Source organism: Lepidochelys kempii, chromosome 10 (assembly GCF_965140265.1).
Source record: "Lepidochelys kempii isolate rLepKem1 chromosome 10, rLepKem1.hap2, whole genome shotgun sequence".
NCBI lineage: Eukaryota > Metazoa > Chordata > Testudines > Cheloniidae > Lepidochelys > Lepidochelys kempii.
In genome coordinates this window covers 54,426,734-54,445,121 of record NC_133265.1, presented here as the reverse complement: position 1 = coordinate 54,445,121, position 18,388 = coordinate 54,426,734, and the positions used below count along the sequence as shown (strand labels likewise).

General features: G+C 37.4%; 1 protein-coding gene across 8 annotated transcripts in view; it reads right to left on the bottom strand.

Moving 5' to 3' along the window:
• The window catches only part of BNIP2 (BCL2 interacting protein 2), a 34,102-nt gene continuing 15,714 nt past the window's right edge, over positions 1–18,388 (bottom strand). For 4 of the 8 annotated variants that reach the window (XM_073303649.1, XM_073303645.1, XM_073303648.1 and 1 more), the window contains exons 4-11: positions 17,893–18,060; positions 15,425–15,601; positions 14,468–14,570; positions 14,102–14,233; positions 12,783–12,869; positions 12,551–12,649; positions 9,795–9,830; positions 1–5,317 (exon numbers count right to left, since the gene is read on the bottom strand). In XM_073303649.1, the coding sequence (XP_073159750.1) occupies positions 5,269–5,317; positions 9,795–9,830; positions 12,551–12,649; positions 12,783–12,869; positions 14,102–14,233; positions 14,468–14,570; positions 15,425–15,601; positions 17,893–18,060 (851 nt within the window). In that variant the 3' untranslated portion in view covers positions 1–5,268. Of the gene's footprint in view, positions 5,318–9,794; positions 9,831–10,321; positions 10,436–12,550; positions 12,650–12,782; positions 12,870–14,101; positions 14,234–14,467; positions 14,571–15,424; positions 15,602–17,892; positions 18,061–18,388 lie in introns of all 8 variants that reach the window. The other 4 variants (XR_012153968.1, XM_073303646.1, XM_073303644.1 and 1 more) reach the window with 4 other exon arrangements.

Here is an 18,388-nt window from a genome sequence, read left to right as displayed (position 1 = left end):
ATCCTATTTAAATCTCTTATGCTATTTCTCACTAGAGAATTTTCCAGCGAATTGGAGATTAACTGGCCAAAACTTGGCAAATGAGAGCTTTTATACTTTGTGGAGATAGATTTTTGGATAATCATCTCAAAAAGGCTCTATTAACTCCAAAATCGATCTTACTCACCTAATCTTAATGAAAACTAAACCTTTACAAAATTTAAAAAGTCTGAAGCAAAAAATTTCAAACTTTGTCAATGCATCACTAATCCTTATAAAGTCTGTGATGCTCAGTTAGCACAAATAGCTTTGCTGACATTTGTTCAACTGCAGTAAGCAACAGTGTTTTACTAATTTACTGTCTAGAATGTAGTCTGCAATACATAATTCCACAGAAAATACCGTCTCTTTCCCTTGATCACTGAAAACAAAAGCAAGTCACAGACCAGAAAATATATCAAGAAGGGGTTTAAGGCTGTGAATACAAATTACAAAATTTTTAAAGTAACACTATAGTTATGTGTTTGGAGGCCAGTAAATTCCAAATTTAAAAAGGAACATTTTAAAAACCCGGGTGCTTCATGATCAGGGTTTCAAATTGACTAACTTTGGCTGTGTCTCAGTGCTAACCCTTAGTCTAGCCAACATCTTTGCACCTAGCCACCATGCAATATTACTACTGTACTTCTAATGGAATATCAGCTACAAACCCTTGCTTACCATACAGGGTAAATTTTTCAGAAGGGCTCAGATGACATAGGAGCCAAAATCCCATTGATTTTCAACAACACAAACTTCTAAATTCTTAAGTCACTTTTGAAAATTTTACCTCTTGTAAACACAAGTCTACAAACATCTTATATCCATCACCATGGGCCATCAGCCCAAATAAGATCACCTCCACTTCAAACATATTGATAGCAGCAAAATAAAGTTGCTAACATTTTGCTGCCACATACTTTATATTCCAGAAACACACTGAGCAAGTCAGCCCAAGTTATATAATTACGGCAATGCCTCTTTATTTGCCTCGACAGAACTCAGAATCCACACCCGTAGAAAACTATTCCTGCATCTCCTGCTGAAAGGAAAATTCACATTACAAGACAACACAAATCCAAGTCTCCTGTCAGTAAATCATGGGACAGTGTACAGCAAGTGGGTGGGAATACTGGTTGAAAATGAAAGTTGAAGTCTTAGCTGTAAATCTTTCCTGTTTTTAAATAGAGATTATGACTTTCCAATAAAGTTTGTCATTATTATATTTTAATTCCATCACAGATATGTCATTAAGAATATATAAAAGTTTTAGACCATCAGAATTGTTTGACATCTGCCTGCTGTTATTGATGCTGCTGTTTCAGCAAGTATTGGCATTTTGTTGATCCTTCAGACTGATCCAGCTGCTGGGAAATGAGTTGAGACTAGTATTTACAGCCTACCACTGAAATGCATGATAAAGTGTTTTTTTTTATTTGAACTACTGATCGGCAAAGTCTTTGGATTTTAAAAGAAATTTGGCAATTGAAATTAAACAGAAGTTCTTATTTTGAAGCTGCCTTTGTGTTTCAGTGGTGAGCTGCATTTTCTCTCATCAAACAATCATAATGGTAGCTTTAGAGCATTTACTATGTGAAGTGATTTTTTTTTTTTAAATAGTCAGCTGTTTGTAGATGTAGCCTTTGGAATCTCATTGCAATACAGCAGGATTTGGTTTCTAGTATAATACCCCATGTACAATGTTTGAGAAAGTCCCAGAATTCATTTAAAATAGCTTTTTAAAAACCATGCACTTGAATACTTCATCATTAAAAGTGAGGGATTGGGTGGGAGGAAAGATTCTTCACAGCAATTGCCAACTTGGTTCCCAAGCTATGTTGCTTTAGAAGGCAGTAGAATTATGAAAATGAACATTTCTATTTATACACAAGCTTATAGAGAAATAGCAAGTGACTATGGATCAGTGTGTGCATACATTTTACAGTAAGTATTAATGCAACATTAAGATTGAGAATCAAGTACTCATTTGTCAGGTAATACAGAGCTGAAGTTGAAAATTCAACCTTGTTGGGTACCTCATGCAGCTATAATTGAAGTCTAAAATGTAGGCTTCAGAGAAGTGTGTTTATTATCCTTCACCAGTGCCTGGTGCATGAAGTTTAACAAGCAGCAGATTTAAAAAAAAAAAATAAAATCTGTATCTAGTCTTTGCTTCCCGGTTTTTGCTGGGATTCTCATAGAAGTCCCAGAATACTAAATCCTCAGTGTGTTGGGGCGAGGGAAGTCTGAGTCTTAACAAAAGTTTCTCCTGCAATTTGTTAGACATTTGAGTTTAATTGAGGAGAAAATTTTATTTGGGTTGCATAGAACTCGTTTTTCAACACCTAATCACATTTTACTTCCTTTGCATCTCTGCTACCATAAACCAATTAATGCTCCAGTGTAGAGGATCAGTCAGAAAAACAGCATAGACAAAACTTGACTTTTTTTACACATGAAAAAGCAGGCAGAAAAAAATACCTCTCAGACTTCCTTTAATCACACAACGTAGAAGAAAGGTACAAACCTTTCCACCCTTTAGAAGTCACTTTAAAATTACTGAACATTTGGTCAAGTACAAAATACAGTATGAACTAGGTTTTCTACACAACATATGTACTGTTTGAACTGCTGTTTAAGATTCTTGGCATGCAGCTTTTGTAGAGGTAAGAGGAAAGGAGAAGCAAGCATGGGGTTAAAGGAAGCAATGAGGAAGATGGAGAAAGAATGTCTATAGCCAGTAGAAATTCTACCAACGTTTTTCTATTTGAAACATCTTTAGCTATTGTGTTCTCCACTACATACAACAAATGACATCTTTCAATAATCTGAGAGACTGATTTAACTGTATCACACTATATCAATGCAAGTCAACTGTCAGACCCTACTTCTAGAAGAACTGCTTTTGGTAGAAGTCATCTTTATCTGAAGAAAAAAATCTGAAATGAGATGGTGATCCCTTCTTATTCTCCAGGCTTTTTCGAGATCTAAATCTATTCAGCTTTAAGGCCCGAAAAATGAAATCAAAGATTCCCTATTTGCATGCATGCATACACCTTGTACTTGGCCAGTATTGGAATTTTATTTTCCAGGCTGGGGAAGGTTTCAGCTAATAAGCTGGAGTTGATATAACTTGAAAAATAGAACGAGGAATAGAAGTGATAGCACCTAGCACTTATGTAGCTGTTTTCATTTGTAGATCTCAAAAAGCTTTAGAAAAAAAAAAGGTGAGTATCATATCCATTTTACAAGTGAGGAAATGGAGGTATAAGATGAAGTAACTTGCTCAAGGTTGTCCATCAGGTCCTAGCTCCAGAAGGAAGTATCTTCATTTAGGTTCTTTGCTTTCAGACCAAAATAGAAGCCTTACAAAAATGCACACAGGGCAACTTCAAAATAAGGTCGCCTATTTAGGCAGACGACATAGCATATTAATCTGCACAAACTGTTGGAGACAGATGCTGACCTAAGCAAAATATGTATGCCTTGAGACAGATTTCCCTGAATCATGCATGTTAAACAGATCTCTGTTAAGTTCAGATGCACACTACTGGCCTGACCTGGCATCAGAATTAGCTAGTACTGCACCTATGCATAGTTGATTAGAGACGGCGAGGAGTCTGCAAGGATCCAAAGGTTAGTAAGTCCCAGTTGTATGATTAGCCTATGAGTGTTATACCTCACTGATGAGTAACCATCTAGTTGAAACCTGTCTTACTTTTGTAAGTATACCGGATTTATTTTGATTGTGTGTAAGACCTGTGATACTACTACTGTTTCCAAGAATATACTGTTTAGAAGTGTGGAATATCATCAGATGGGGATTTTTGATTTTATTATTAGGACAAAAGTAGTGAGCACTGCAGTAAAAACAGAAATGAAAATATTTAAATGCTTGTTTCAATGTCACTTAAATGTTTAACTTCTGAATGGATTTATTTGCATACACCAATAGGCAAAATAGGCATGATTACCAAATAGAAGATTTTAAAAGTTCGACATGTTTTCATTACATGATTCACCCAGAACATAGTATAATTTAGCTATGCTAATAGAACCTACGAAAGTCAATTTATGTGCCCAAGAACACCAAGTGAAAACGTGTAGACATCTTGAATAACCACAGCAAAAAACCAGACTCATTACATTCTTTAAAGTGAATTTAGTGCTTGTGAGAAGTGCCAGATAACACTGGAGATGGAAGATCTCCATCTACAAAGTAAAGGCAGTGCAAGATTTTCCACACCTCCTCTCCAGGGTACTTCAATCTTGGCCTGAATGGATAACTTTTATGGTTGAAAGGACAGTTCAGCTCCATGCCCAGGCAATTCTTTGTGTGTCTGCTGAGACTGAACAGAGGTTCAGTTAGTGCCAACTGACACTCATCCAAGAGTAACAAGACAGAGCTCATTTCACATAGATCACTGACTAGACAGCTTTTATCTACTAAACACCTGAGCAGAATTTAAACTAGTGACCTAATGGTGAAAAGCTCATTATGCTATTAGTCATTTGAACTATTTAGTCCCCAGTATGGCTTAACTAGGCTAAAAGGTGGTAGCCAATAAGCTGAAATTCACAGAGCTACAAATCTGTACGTTGAAGAAAAACGAAGACAAACCAAAGCTCAAACTCATTCTGGGAGTGTAAATGAGTTCTACTTGTATTAGATACATAATCATTTTTGTTCATCTTCACATTTATGAGACACAACTGCACTATGTGAACACTAGCATATAAAAATCATTAGGTTTCTAAATCACTCAGGAAATGTATTAACTATTTACAGCAAAAAACATTCATCATGCACTTTACAAAATAATGACAGCACTCATTTATGGCCTTGTCTATCTGCAAAAGAATTCATTTTGCAGGTAAACATAATAAAATATTGCTCAAAACGTCATAAAAATATATTATCTCTTTCCTTTAACATTTTAGGTATATAAATATTTTACTGAAGAACATGCATCATTTAGATAATTGCAAGAACGCCTCCTATAAACATACGGTTCTTTGACATTTAGCAGTATAAAATGATTACATGGTAAAGTAGCTATTGAAGTCAAGAATTAAACCCGAGATTTGCAAACCAATACTGTAGAGAACAGTCCCTTGTGTACAAGTCCAGAGATATATCAAGGCACCTTTTATAACAGGTTACATAATAAAGGCTAATGAATGCATTGTAACTGCAGAAAAGAGCATCATTCCACCTGCACAGTCTTCAGTCTTGTCTGGACACCAAACTTACTGTTCACTTTTCTGTTCTTGTTTCCCATCAAGCTCTTGGTCAATTCTGTTTAATAAAAAATGTTAGAATATAAATTACAACTTCAGTAGTGTGTTACTTTCTATAATAGGCAAAAAAGCTGATCTTAATAGGAGAATTGAAGTTTTTATATAGAAAAGGTTTTTAGTAAGTATCATTCAACTGTTAAAAACAAACATCAGTGAAGTGGGTTCAGTTACAGCAAAATGTTAAAGATCCACCTTGTTATTGCCCCCTAAAATTATAGATTTTAAAGATGGTTAAGAAGTGTTTTCAAGCAACAACTGATATGGTATTTGGAAGAAAAGTATTAGGAAAATGAAATATCCAATTTGGCCATGTTGCAAGAGAAGCAGGTTAGTCGTCCATTTATTAATAAAGCGTGACTAGGATGTAAGCCTATAAGACATACAATAAAATGAGAGATGGTTTTAAGAACAGAACGCAGTTTATATTCTAGAACTTGAGCCTATCAAACCTGTAAACAATGGGTTTGGTGGTGTTTTTAGAACAGTTATATTAAATGTTAAGCTGAAAGAACAGTGTGGTTGTGCCAACACTGTTTACTACATACATTTTTAAAGTTTCACAGAATTGTTTTCTAAACAGTTATTACAAATAACATGCATTGTATTGATCTGTGCTATTCTGAAATAAGTTGTATGCAATTAGTTACTATACATAGTTAGATTTATTACAAATATGGAATGCATTCTTTGTATCTAGTCTGTGTATGCAGGATAGCAGATAGCAACTTTAGAGTCACTCGGGTAAAATATGTGCTATTCAGCTAGAATGCAGTGTGGTCTAGCGCACTGAACATGGTACTGTGTAGACCTTAATTCTAGTCCTGGCCCCGAGCACTGACTCTTTGGGGAAGTAATTTAATATCCATTCCTCTTAGCTTTCCCTGTGCAAGATGAGGATAATGATTGGTTACGGGGGTTTTTTGTTTGTTGTTTTTCAGGGGAGGAAGCCTCCAGGCCTATATGCATCCTCTTGCTTAATCAACTGGTGAGTGAAGGAATCTACATCAACAATTTCTGCAAAATTTAAGATGGCTTTTTAGTGAAGTTTCTGGCTCTTATGGCTGCTAGGAGAACCTCTGAAGTGTGAACTGACATGTTCTGTCCAGCTGAGTGTGCAGCCAGCTTCAGTCTACTGTTTCTCATGACAGTCCCAAAAAGTGGAATGAGGTTAACAAGACTCAGGCAAGTTTCTGCCTACAGGATTCTGAACAGCAGTTGTGAAACAGACAAGAACACTGCCAGTTTCACTATGTTGCAACTAGGGAAAAAGATGAACAGTGAAAGTACTTACAGGAAAATGACTAAAAAAGGCTTGGGAAAGAGTAGAGTAGCAAAAACACCCTTCTTACTCTCCATCAGCCAAGAGGCTCTGAAGTTGAGGATGAGAAAAAGCTCCTTCCAAGCAGCTAGAAAGGGACAACAGTATTTAAATCCATCAGCCAGAGACCCACAAAAGAGAACAAGGTGCCATCCTTGCTTATGAATCCCAGTGCCCTCTCTGTTCCCAACAACTGGGGCAGAGTTATTGGCTTCTCACCAGGCCATTGTCCACTGACATGTCTGGTGTGTGGGGGCATTCATCTTTCATGCTGCCTAAGCCTAGTTCACTTAGTTCTCTGGCTAGTAAATACCTAATAAGTTTTTCATGCCCAGACTGAGCTTTCCTTTGAGCTTTATGAAATAAAAGTGCTATGTAAGCACTAAACGCTTCAATTTCAATTATTACAGGCAGAATTAAGTCACATACTATGATCAAATATTTTTCCCTTCCAATTTAGTTTTTGGATATATCTGGTTTGTGTTAGTATTTATGAGTACATTTTACCAACATTCCTGGCTCATTTTAGAAGAACCTATCAATGGATTTAGAATTCTAGATCCAAATACTGCAAACACTTACATGCTTAACTTTACATAATCAGCAGTCAATTCTTCAGTGAGACCACTTCTGTACATAAAATTATTTTTTTGCAGGACTGCAATCCAATCTGTAGTACCCCTGGCGCGTAGCCAATTCTGGGTCTCAAACTGTCAGCCAGGCAACATTTATCAGGATGTTAACAAATGATAAACAGGGCATCGGTTAAAGCCAACTCTGCGTTTCAAATACTCAAATCAATGTGTGTGTGCAGAAAGATGGTCACCTAACGCTTCTGAGAGATTTGTGTTTTTCATCTCTGCACACTACTAGCTACATAGTACCAAATACATTGTTGCAATGGAAGTTTCCAAAAAAAAATCATCTCTCCAAAGTTTATTTACATGTACTAAACTGCATTCTAAAATCAATGCAATAAGGGTAGAGGTTCCATAAATAAACCAACATAAAGGAAATGTTGAACATAATGCATTGCCTAAAACACCCAGTGACTTCATTTAAGACTGTGATTGTACTTTTGTCACAGAATAACTCTTCTGGCTTAATCTAATGGCTCAACTGCTTCAAATTTTACTTAAAGCGATTACTTTTTCAGAAGAGCTTTTATTGTACATGCTTACTACATTTATAGCATAATCTGATGGGGGGGAGGGGGGAGTCCTCTCTTCCCTAGCCATTTGCTCTTTCACTTTTGCAACAAATAAATGGTTTAACTGACTAAGACTGTTCTCTGATGTTGACATAGTCTTTGGTGAATGCAGTAAAAAAGGATCCACAGCTCCAATGCTATGGTAGTAATACACGCAATAGCCGAGAGCCATATTTTCATGTATTTAATATTTTATTGTTTGGGATGAATATTCTGCACCAAAAGTGATGGGGAAGGGACGAGGGGGGGACGACGGAGACTTTCATTTGGCTGTTTCGGATAGTAAATAAAACACTGAAATCTGAAGAAACAGGGTTTAGAAACTGCACGGCAGTACCTGAAAGTGTTGCTCTTTACTTGCACAGTATGTTACTCTGCAACACTTCTCAATCCAGTAGCAGAGTAGATCATCTATTTATGTGATCTCTGTTTCTTTTAAAAGCGAGTTAAATAATTCCCAAAGGAAATGATGTACATCAAGTGTAACAGGATACTGGCAACTTTAAACCAAAAGCATCCACAATGATGTCTGAAGAATTTTTCATTACTGTTATTACAGTTAACTCCCATGATTATTATAACAGACTATGGGGGAAAAGTACTTGTGTTGTCAAATACACAAAGTAAACACTATCTAGTTAGTTCCATTTTTACTCCGCTATAATCAGATTTTCACACAGCAACGTAAAACAAATATTTGAGAAAAAATGATTGTAGGGGGATTACTGAGGGGAGGGACTCAGTGTATGTTGAACCTGAGACCTGAAATTTAAAGTTGATATCCCTTTTAAGAGCTCAATTCTATACCCACTGCAGTCCATGGCAAACCTTCCCATGGAGCAGGATTGGGTCTATAGACAGTCAAAATACCAAGCATTAACAAGGTGAAGCAAGTTAAAGTTGCTGTGAGAACTAACTGAATTTTCTGTAGTTGGTACCTTTACTATCTCAGCTATAATACTGCAGAATTAACGCTTACAGTTTTTCATACAGACTGACAGTTTTATGCTTTTCCACTAGCTTTTTACTTTCTTGTTTTTTTTATGAAAGCTAGTAAAATCTATAGGGAAAAGTTATTTCTGATAGCTTTAATTCTTAATACCTTTTCTCTTTTCAATCTTCCTACTTACAATGACATGTTTACAGAAAGTGACTTGTCCCTAAAGAGTTTATTGTTTTGCACATAGCAGCAGGAGTGCTCAGAATAGAAGTTTAAAGTTAGAAGCAGAGCGTTTTAGTGAGGTTATTGGTAGACACTGAATGGCAATTACTCATTTGTTTTAAGTATTTTATCAGATGCGAGAATTGCTTGAATTGTTAGCAGGCCACTTAAGTTACAGCATACAGAAAATCCAATCTTAATTAGCAAGGAATCTAGGCACTGCAAATACAAACAGCACTGAGCAAAATATGAACTAATTTAGGGCCTGTGCAAGTTAGATATCTTGAAAATAATTAAAATTAGTGAATACTGAATAAAGAAAGATAGAAATTCTAATCCTGAAATTTGTAAGAAGCTGTTTTCCAAGTAACTTCTACAATTGTACCAGTTTGGCATCTAGAAATTAAGCATTCAAACAGTTAATTGTTATTCTTAACAACAAACTTAGTTTGTTCAAGCAGGTTCAAAAATGCACATGACTTTTTGCCTTTTTGAAGATGCAGCTCAAAGTCAACACATCCCCTTAATAAAAGCATCTCCGAAGTGATAAAATATTGACAGATTACAAACCCATCCATGGTTTACACTTCTACATGGAGCGCTCTTACAAGTTATATTTACTGTAACTATTTCAAAACAAGCTTAGTTATTAGTGCATGTTTATATTTACAAATGGTTATTCATGTCTGCAAGCCAACCAATTGGGAAAGAGTTAGTTTGTGCAGTGCAAATGGTCTTGTCTAGATGCATCCCTAAGTAAGGTGTGCATATATATACATATATACCTTTTGTGTTTCTTTCTAAACTTTTCTTCTTCATACCTTAGTGGGGAAAAGTTTGATTTCAGTAAGTACAAGATATGAAGGCCAACCAAACTCAAAACAACAAGTGTTAAATGTTCCTCATGGAAACAGAATATCAAGTCTTGAAACTAACATAGTTATTTAGAGCATAAAATCATGAATATATACCAGCTTGAAATAAAATGACAAACTAGCAGAGATTTATATATTTATATGTTGCTGTGTGGTAACAGTAGTAATGTACACTATTTAGTCCATTCTGATTGCAATATCTACCTCAAAATCCAGAGACCTTATGACCTAATTTTGAAGTACAGCTCAAAGGGTCATATTCTCCAAAATAGAAGTATCGCAAAATGTTCTAGTATATACCTTGCCCTGTGGACCAGCAAGCTTGGTCTCTGCAGAAGATCAGTGCTTGATCATTATTGCAGCTGGTTGCATCAAGGCTGTCTTGTAAACCTTAGGCGGACATAAGTCTTTTCATTTCGTAAACAATCTCTACTTACAGAAGCGTCCTCCTTCAAATCCTGTGCTTTTGAAGAGAATTTGTTCCAGGCAGAGTGTCAGATTTACAAGTTTATGTTAATTTCGTTTCTGCCTTTTCCACAGAAAGCCACATTCTGCAAGTGTTACAAAATGTTTAGTTTTGCAATTTGTACCAGCTAGACATTTATTCCTGGCTATATCTACGCTACCGCAGTAAGTCGACCTAAGTTACGCTACTCCAGCTACATGAGTCGACGTAGCTTAGGTCACCTTACTGTGGCTTCTACACCGCACTGGGTCGACAGGAGACCTTACTCTTCTTGTTCAGGGTGGAGTACCGGGGTCGACCAGAGAGATCTGCGATTGATCTGGTGGGTCTTCACTAGACCTGCTAAAAATCAACCCCCAGTGCACTGATCGCCAGAGCGTGCATCTGGCTGTAGTGTAGACATCGCCCCTGTGTCAGCCTTTCAACAGCAAACACATGCCTTGTGACCATGAGGTGTGATTATTCTAATGCCTTCCTTATGTGGCTTTCAGTTCAAAGTAATAAGCAACATTGCCATTACATTTTGAGTGAGCTAAAAGAAAAGGCGCACCCTTACTACTCTAGATCTTTAGGCCAATTGTCTATGAAGTAAAAGTTCAACTTCAGATTGTCACTATAGGTTCTTAGGATCCTTAACTGTTGCTCTGGATGCATCAGCTCTACTTTGTGAGCATTGTACTATTGAGTAACCACATAGAGCCTGGTGCTAAAAAAATTCCACCCTCATACCTGAAGCTGGAAGGCAGATGTGTTTTTTCTGTCGTGGGCCAATTGGTTTGGAATGCACCCCTTTGACAGCTCTTATTTCATTGATACCCACTTCAAAAAAGGCCTTAAAAGCTTCCCCTCCCTCCAAGGATTTTTAGAATCACTATTGTTAGGCTTATGTTTATAGTCTTTTCCATCTCCTATCTCATTGTCAAATGGATTCCTTATTTGTTTTTTATATACTTGATTGCTTAGCCCCGGGGTCTCAAACTCAAAATGACCACAAGGGCCACGTGAGGACTAGTGCATTGGCCCAAGGGCCGAATCACTAACACCCCCCCTCGCTGCCCCAGCCCTGCCCCCACTCCACCCCTTTCATGAGGCCCCGCCCATGCCCCGCCTCTTCCCACCCCCCTTTCAAGCCCCTCCCCGAAGTCCCCACCCCAACTCCGCCCCCTCCCTGCCCCCAGGGGGTGCAGGAGGGGTGCAGTGGGGGCTCAGGGCAGGGAATTGGGGTGCGGCAGGGGGCTCAGAACACAGGGTTGGGGTGCGGGCTCCAGCCCAGCACTGCTTACCTAGGCACCGCTCCCTCCCTGCCTGCCCTGGCCCCGCGCCGCTCTGGGAAGCGGCCGGAACCACATCCCTGCGGCCCCCCGGGGGGGGAGGGGGGAGGAGGGAGGAGGACAGGGTTCCACGCGCTGCACTTGCCGCTCCCCCAGGTACCTCCCCTGAAGCTCCCATTGGCCGGACAATGGGAGCTGCGGGGGGCGGTGCCTGGAAGCAAGGGCAATGCACAGAGCCCTCTGCCTGCCCCGCCCCAGGGCCGCAGTGCCAGCCACTTCAGGGAGCGGCGCGGGGCTCACAGCGCCACGGGGCCAATCCCGCAAGTCAGATCTGGCCCGCAGGCTGTAGTTTGCCCACCCCTGGCCTGGAGGTAGGCAGAGGAGAGGGGCTGCCCCAGGAGCTTAGCAGGCCACACGAAAGAATCCCGCAGTCCACTTGTTTGAGACCCCTGGCTTAGCCTGTTTTGCTTGTATTCTGCTGTACAACACCTCAAATGCTTTGGCTCAGTACAACATAAAAGGGGCTTATAATATAAGCACTTGCAAGACCAGCATTTCTCACTAGCAAGTCAAATACCGAAGGAAAAGAAGAGTTTCATAGAGGTCTTTTGTGCATTATGATCTTATGATTCCACAAGACTAGTTCGTACTCAGTATAATGTAGGAATTATATAAACCATAGAGCTAAGTATTATTTCATTGCCATGCTCTGGGTACCATTATGTTGCTGCATGCAAAGTAGAAATTTAACACCATCACAACGAGAACGAGAACGAGAGAGAGAGAGAGAGACACTTTGCCTCGACAGCAAGGGTACCACTCTTCTAGATTACTGCTGATTTATAGACATGTTGAAAATCCACATATAAGTTTTCACATTTGTGCTCTACACCAAGCACACCTTTGCATGTTTGAATAATAAAACGTACTGTTTTATGCATTCTGGTATGCCAACGTATTCCATGGGGATGAGTTCAGCTAGCTCTGCCAGGGTAAAGACATATCTAATTTTTTGGCTGAATTTTGAGCTGTGGAAGAACAAATGTAAAGAACAATTACTAAAATGTTGAGTACATCTTTAAATATTAAGAATTACTTTCTGAAATTTAAGTACGAATACATTTGTACTTTCTTTAAATGAAGTAATTTCCAGAATATTACCTAATAAAAGGTTTTGTGATGGCCAGAAGTGTTCTGATAAACCAAGAAGGATGAACTATTATTAACGATTTCAGGTTTTTCCTTAACCTAAAGAATTCAAGTATTGAACACCAGTGTTAAGGAACAAAATGAGTCAAAAAAGCAATGCATTTTTAATATAAAAAAGTACAAGTGTCCAGTTATTGCATAATTGCCACTTCTCTGTGTCATATGTAATCTAATGAGTAAACTCCTAGTGAACAGAGACTCCCCTGTCATATTCTTGTCTACCAAAGTTGAATAGAAGTTGAATAAAAACTAGCAAAACCAGGTTATGTTGAAATTTGTCATGAATAGACAGTTGGAGTATCAGATTGTGATGAGAAAGAACTAAGAAAAAGTTAGCCAATGAAGAGTTTTTTGACCAAATGTTAGTGGCATGTGTCAAGGACCAATATAGCTAACTCATGTTTCCACACACGAGAGAAGAGAGCGAGGTTCACTTGGGAAATGGGTATCTGTATAATGAATGAGATAAAGGGCAATAAGGAAAAGAAAGTGGAAATGGGCTGCTTTAATGATTATATGCGAGACCAACAGCAATATGTTTTGCGGGAGGAAATGGACTGCTAACAGTAGCTTCCTCAGTATTTTGGCATCTGACACCCCATCTAACGTAGCAGAGTTGCATATCCACTTGTCAGATAAGTTAAAGTTAAGTAGACTTTCAAATCCAGATTTAGTGTATAAAACTCCCTCCTCCCCATTTGTGCAACTCCCACAGAATATATGTAATCTAACTGCAAGCTCAGCAAATGGGGTCTGCTTAGATTTTTTCTGTAAAAACTCATGGGAAGAGTTCAGCTGGAAAGAAGCATTTTTTGTTGCCTCTTATTACAGCTGTGCAAGAGGTTACAAGTACCTTTTCATTCTAACTAGTCTTTCCTTTTACAGTTGACAGTGACCTGTTCAACTGTGTAACAACTTTCCCGCAAGATTATTCAGGAAGCTCACTTTAAATAAGACCATACAGTACATGGTGAAACCTTTATTCAGTAGTATTTCACAATACAATTGTACGATTGAGGGAAAGATCATGTTGACAAGCATTTTCATTTGAAATTAAATGAAATTCTCCAGCAGTATTCCTGCCCTGGGGCTTCATTGCCTAAATCATACAAGTGTGAAACAGGACAATTGTTGCAGGGTTCAGCATTCTCCAAAGCCTAGCAAACTTAAATTCACAATATGCTAATTAACAGTTTTCACAAATTACAGATAATGAAAGAAAAGTGATATAAAGAGATTTCTAGATATTATTGTAATAGAATTTATCTTACCTTCTATCAATTTGCTGGTAACATTTCCTGAGCCAGCCTAAACTTGGCATTTTTCTCCGTGTTGTAGCACCATTTAAGTAAACTATCATATAGTTCTCTGCTACTAACAGTTCCAAAGTGCCAATAACATATCTGTAACAACAAGTAAGGAGAAAGCTTTCAAATGACAAACTGAGTGACAGTTAATGTGCAAATGAAAGAATTTATATTTTGATAAAGGCTCAAAGGCTACAGAAAAAATTCACAATTTCCCAAATATAAAATTTCATGTAAAAAGCAGAAGAGGCCGGTAGCCCTTTTTGCATTGTTGGAACTCTACTATGAGATCATTTACTGACAATTCTTAATGGCAAAAAGACTACTTACTTAAATAGATTATCCATTAGATATCTGTAGTTAGGCTGATTGCTTTCAGGCATAAAGCAAACAGCAAACACAACGATCGCATTTAACCCATCACCATAATAACCTAGAAGGGGGAAAAAAAATTATAAATAGCAATAAAGTAAAAAACAAAAGTAAAAAGTAATGGAGAAGTCTGACTACACTGATCAAATTCTACAGTAATAAACATTACACTTTTGTGCTTTTTAATCTATTTCAAAGTGCTTTACAGATGAAATAATGAAGGCACAAAAAGGCTAAAAAGACCGCATCAATTTTTTAAAAGTTTGATTCCCCCCCCCCACTTACTGTTACTCAGATAGCTACAGTTTACTATAAATGAAAGATGCTCTCTAATTTCTATAGTATGTTTAGTTTATGTATTTTATAGCATTTTCCATGTAGTCAATTTCCCTTCTGAATGGATTTTTACATACACAGCAGGGGAAGACAGACATTAAACTGGACAGTGACTGTAAAACCATAAAAGCTGTTAAGGGGTCTACAAAGGCTGCAATAGCACCCAAACCTATATTTACTTTTTTAAAAACTGGTTAAATTGGCAATCCACATATTTAAATCCTGGTAACTAGTCTGTCACTGCAGCAAGTGTTCAGTTTGGAAGAGTTAAACATACTCCACACATTCTGATGTTCTTTTAATTTATTTTGTCACCTCTCGTTTTTTGTCCCATTTCGGTTTTCACTAGTTAAAAAGATACAATACTATCTTCATCAAGACTAGGGTAGCTTTCTTTTAAGCCAATATCCCTAATATACCCATATGCCTTGCTACTGCAGCTCAGGACGTGGAAAATCTAGAGATTCCTCAATACCTATGCCTTACCACGACTTACTTCTGTCCCTCCCACCGAACCCTACTCTGTTGGCGGTCGTAATTTATAGGGGCTACCCCTCAGCCCATGTAATTAATCCTTACCTCCGTGGCTGATAACCTTTTTATAGGGTTCAATTGCCTTCATGTCCACCCTGTGATCCTGTTCTCCAATCCTGAACATACGCCAGCGTCGCCCATCATCTTTCTCCTCTGCAGCAGTGTATTCAGGAAGCGATCCTTTTCTAATTACTTCAGTAGTTTTTGGTTTTGGAAGATCATCTGTCAACATTAAAATACACCTATTATGCATGATGATCTTTAACGTGACAGTACCAATCAGATTGCAAGTTAACCACTTCACTCTGTTTGAATTATTATAACTTTCTATACCACCAGCCAGAAATACCTGACTTAGATGTCCATCTTCTAGTGATGGAACTAACACAGTATCTGCCAATAAATATTGGGCTTAGCATTTACATGAAGAAACTGGTCCTCTTGGCTGTATTTTATATGTAGAAGGCCTTTTAGGGAAAATACATATGCTTTTAAACATTCATTACCATAAATGCTGCCAAATTAGATACGAAGTGGTTAACTTCAATTATCAAGTTTTGTTTGATCAGAGATTTACATGATAAAGCATAATTTAATACATTAATAATAGCTGGTAAGCAGACATGCAAATAAATCTCGTAGAAATTAAAGCTAACTAATACATATGTTCAAAATAATTGAAATTTATGCTAAAAAGAGAATCTTCAGAAAAGATTTTTCTAATAAAATCATGATTCTTTGAATTTTAGTTGCACAGACCTTACCAAAAGTGAGAAAAACCTACTGCATGTTAGTTGTCTGTTTCCAAGACAAAGCTGTTAATGGAAACTATCCTTCCAGGTAAATGAAGACAGCAGCATTAAAGGAAGAAAAGACAGAAACCCTTTTCAGCAACTTTTTGTAACAAATGAACTGGAATATTTCCTAAATCATGTTATAAAGTTATCCATAAACACCAAACCATATTCCCTAAGGCAGTAAAATATGGCCAGCCCACCACACATGTGCACCCATATATTCCCTACTCTCACTTCCAATGCATTTAACTTAATCTAAAATGCTTAAAAAAAATTAAGCTTTTTTTAAAATGGTTTCCTAGTTCACATTACTCTTTCCTTCCCTTCAAAGGATTTTTTCTCCTCTGTCCTGCTATATTAAATGCAGTAGCATTCCTATTTATGCAAGAATGAATTAATATCTTACAGTACAATAGAAGTATCTAATAGGAACAAGCTTTTAGCAATGTTAAAGAATTACGGATTTAAAATTTCACTTGACATTTTAATAGATACATTCTTAAAGCAAGAAGAGAAATTATCAGAATACTGAAATATAGGTAATTGTCAACTTCTGTATAAATTCTTAAGAGTCCCAATGCCAGACAGAAGGATTCTTGAAAGGTGCCCTTTAATGTAACCATATTTTGATAACATAAAATGCACTTAAATTTAGGTCCCAATCCTGCAGTCTGATTCTTACATGTGGATTTCTGCACCTGTGCGGAGCCCCATTGAATTAATGGAGATTTGGTACAGGCATAAGGTTCACCTCTAGGAATCAGACTGTGGGATCAGGGACTTACTTCCCAATTTTAGAGTAACCATATCCAGTTAAATAGAGCTTTAGAAGTCCAACAGGAAATGAATTTTCTATTGTTATCTTAAAGATTTTAAAAGCAAAGTCTCTATGAGTACCCGTTCCACGACCACTATTCTGAAACTGAAAAGCAAACTTAATTAAGTTCTGTAAAAGCTATTGACCACTTGTCTTGCTTATTAGTGAACCAAGTGATCATGTGTTACGTTAATCAATTTTGATATGTTTCCCAAATATTTTTAAATGGTAGTTTACATCTTTTCAGCAATTTTTTATACTCTTGCAAAAAGGGAAAAGTAACTGCTCCTTTTTTTGTTTTATATGAACTAGTGTGATTTTTATTTTTATTTTTTAAAAACTATGGCCAACTGAAGACTCAAAGAAAGAAAGTGTAGTAGCAATTACCATCCCATAAAACTAATTTCTATCCTTTGAAAAATAATACCTATTAAAATTATATGGTCCATCTCCTAGCCAATTCAGAAGTGTGCCCTACAGTTCACTTTCTAGTGTTCTGTTCAGTCCAGTTTTGAAAATACAAAGTCTCCAGTGACAATTCTGTAACTTAATAGGACTTTCACATAGCTTCTTCTGACATTCAGCCTAAAAAAGTATTAGTTTTAATTTCATACAATCACGCTAAATAAACTTTGTCCCTTGATTTCTGTTCTGGCCAATAGTCTTTATAAATCCATGCTGTCTATTTTTCATGATTGAGTTTTCCTCAAGGTGTCTAATGAGTCTTAATAGTTTGCTTTCCATCTCTAAACTTCTGATTCTTGGAACCTGCTAGCTCTCATCCTGTACATCTGATTCTTTGAATCTTCTAGCTCTTACCCACATGGAATACTGTGTGCCTGAGCATAACCATCAGAAAACATCTACTTAAATACCAAACAGAAGCAATGAACCCTTACCTTCCCATTCGAACTCATTACTGTTCTCAGATGGAGTATCTAAATCATCCAAATCGACCTCCCCACTCTCATCTAAGTCAGACGACAATACCGATTCCTCGCTGTGATCCAGTGTTAAACTAATATCTGGAGCCATTAGTTTCTTCCTAACTTTGTTTCCATTCACTTCTAATGGGTTTGGGAGTAAAAGAAAAGGCAGGTTACTTAATTTGTAGAATACAATGTATGTAGAAATGTTTATAACAAATCAGAAAAAAAACCAAAACACACACAGTCCAGTGCTTAGAACAAAAAAAGTCTCATTAATGCTCATCACCTCACAAACAACAATATTCCAAACGCCTCCCCCAAAATACATCAATAGAATTTTAAGGTTGCAAGAATCAGCGCTTGAGAGTCCAGAATTTTCAAGTTAAGGTCGTAGATGGTCCCTTAACTGTGCCCACTGGTGTACACACGATAGTCTTTCATTATATGCTGTGCTGCTGAAGTTGTG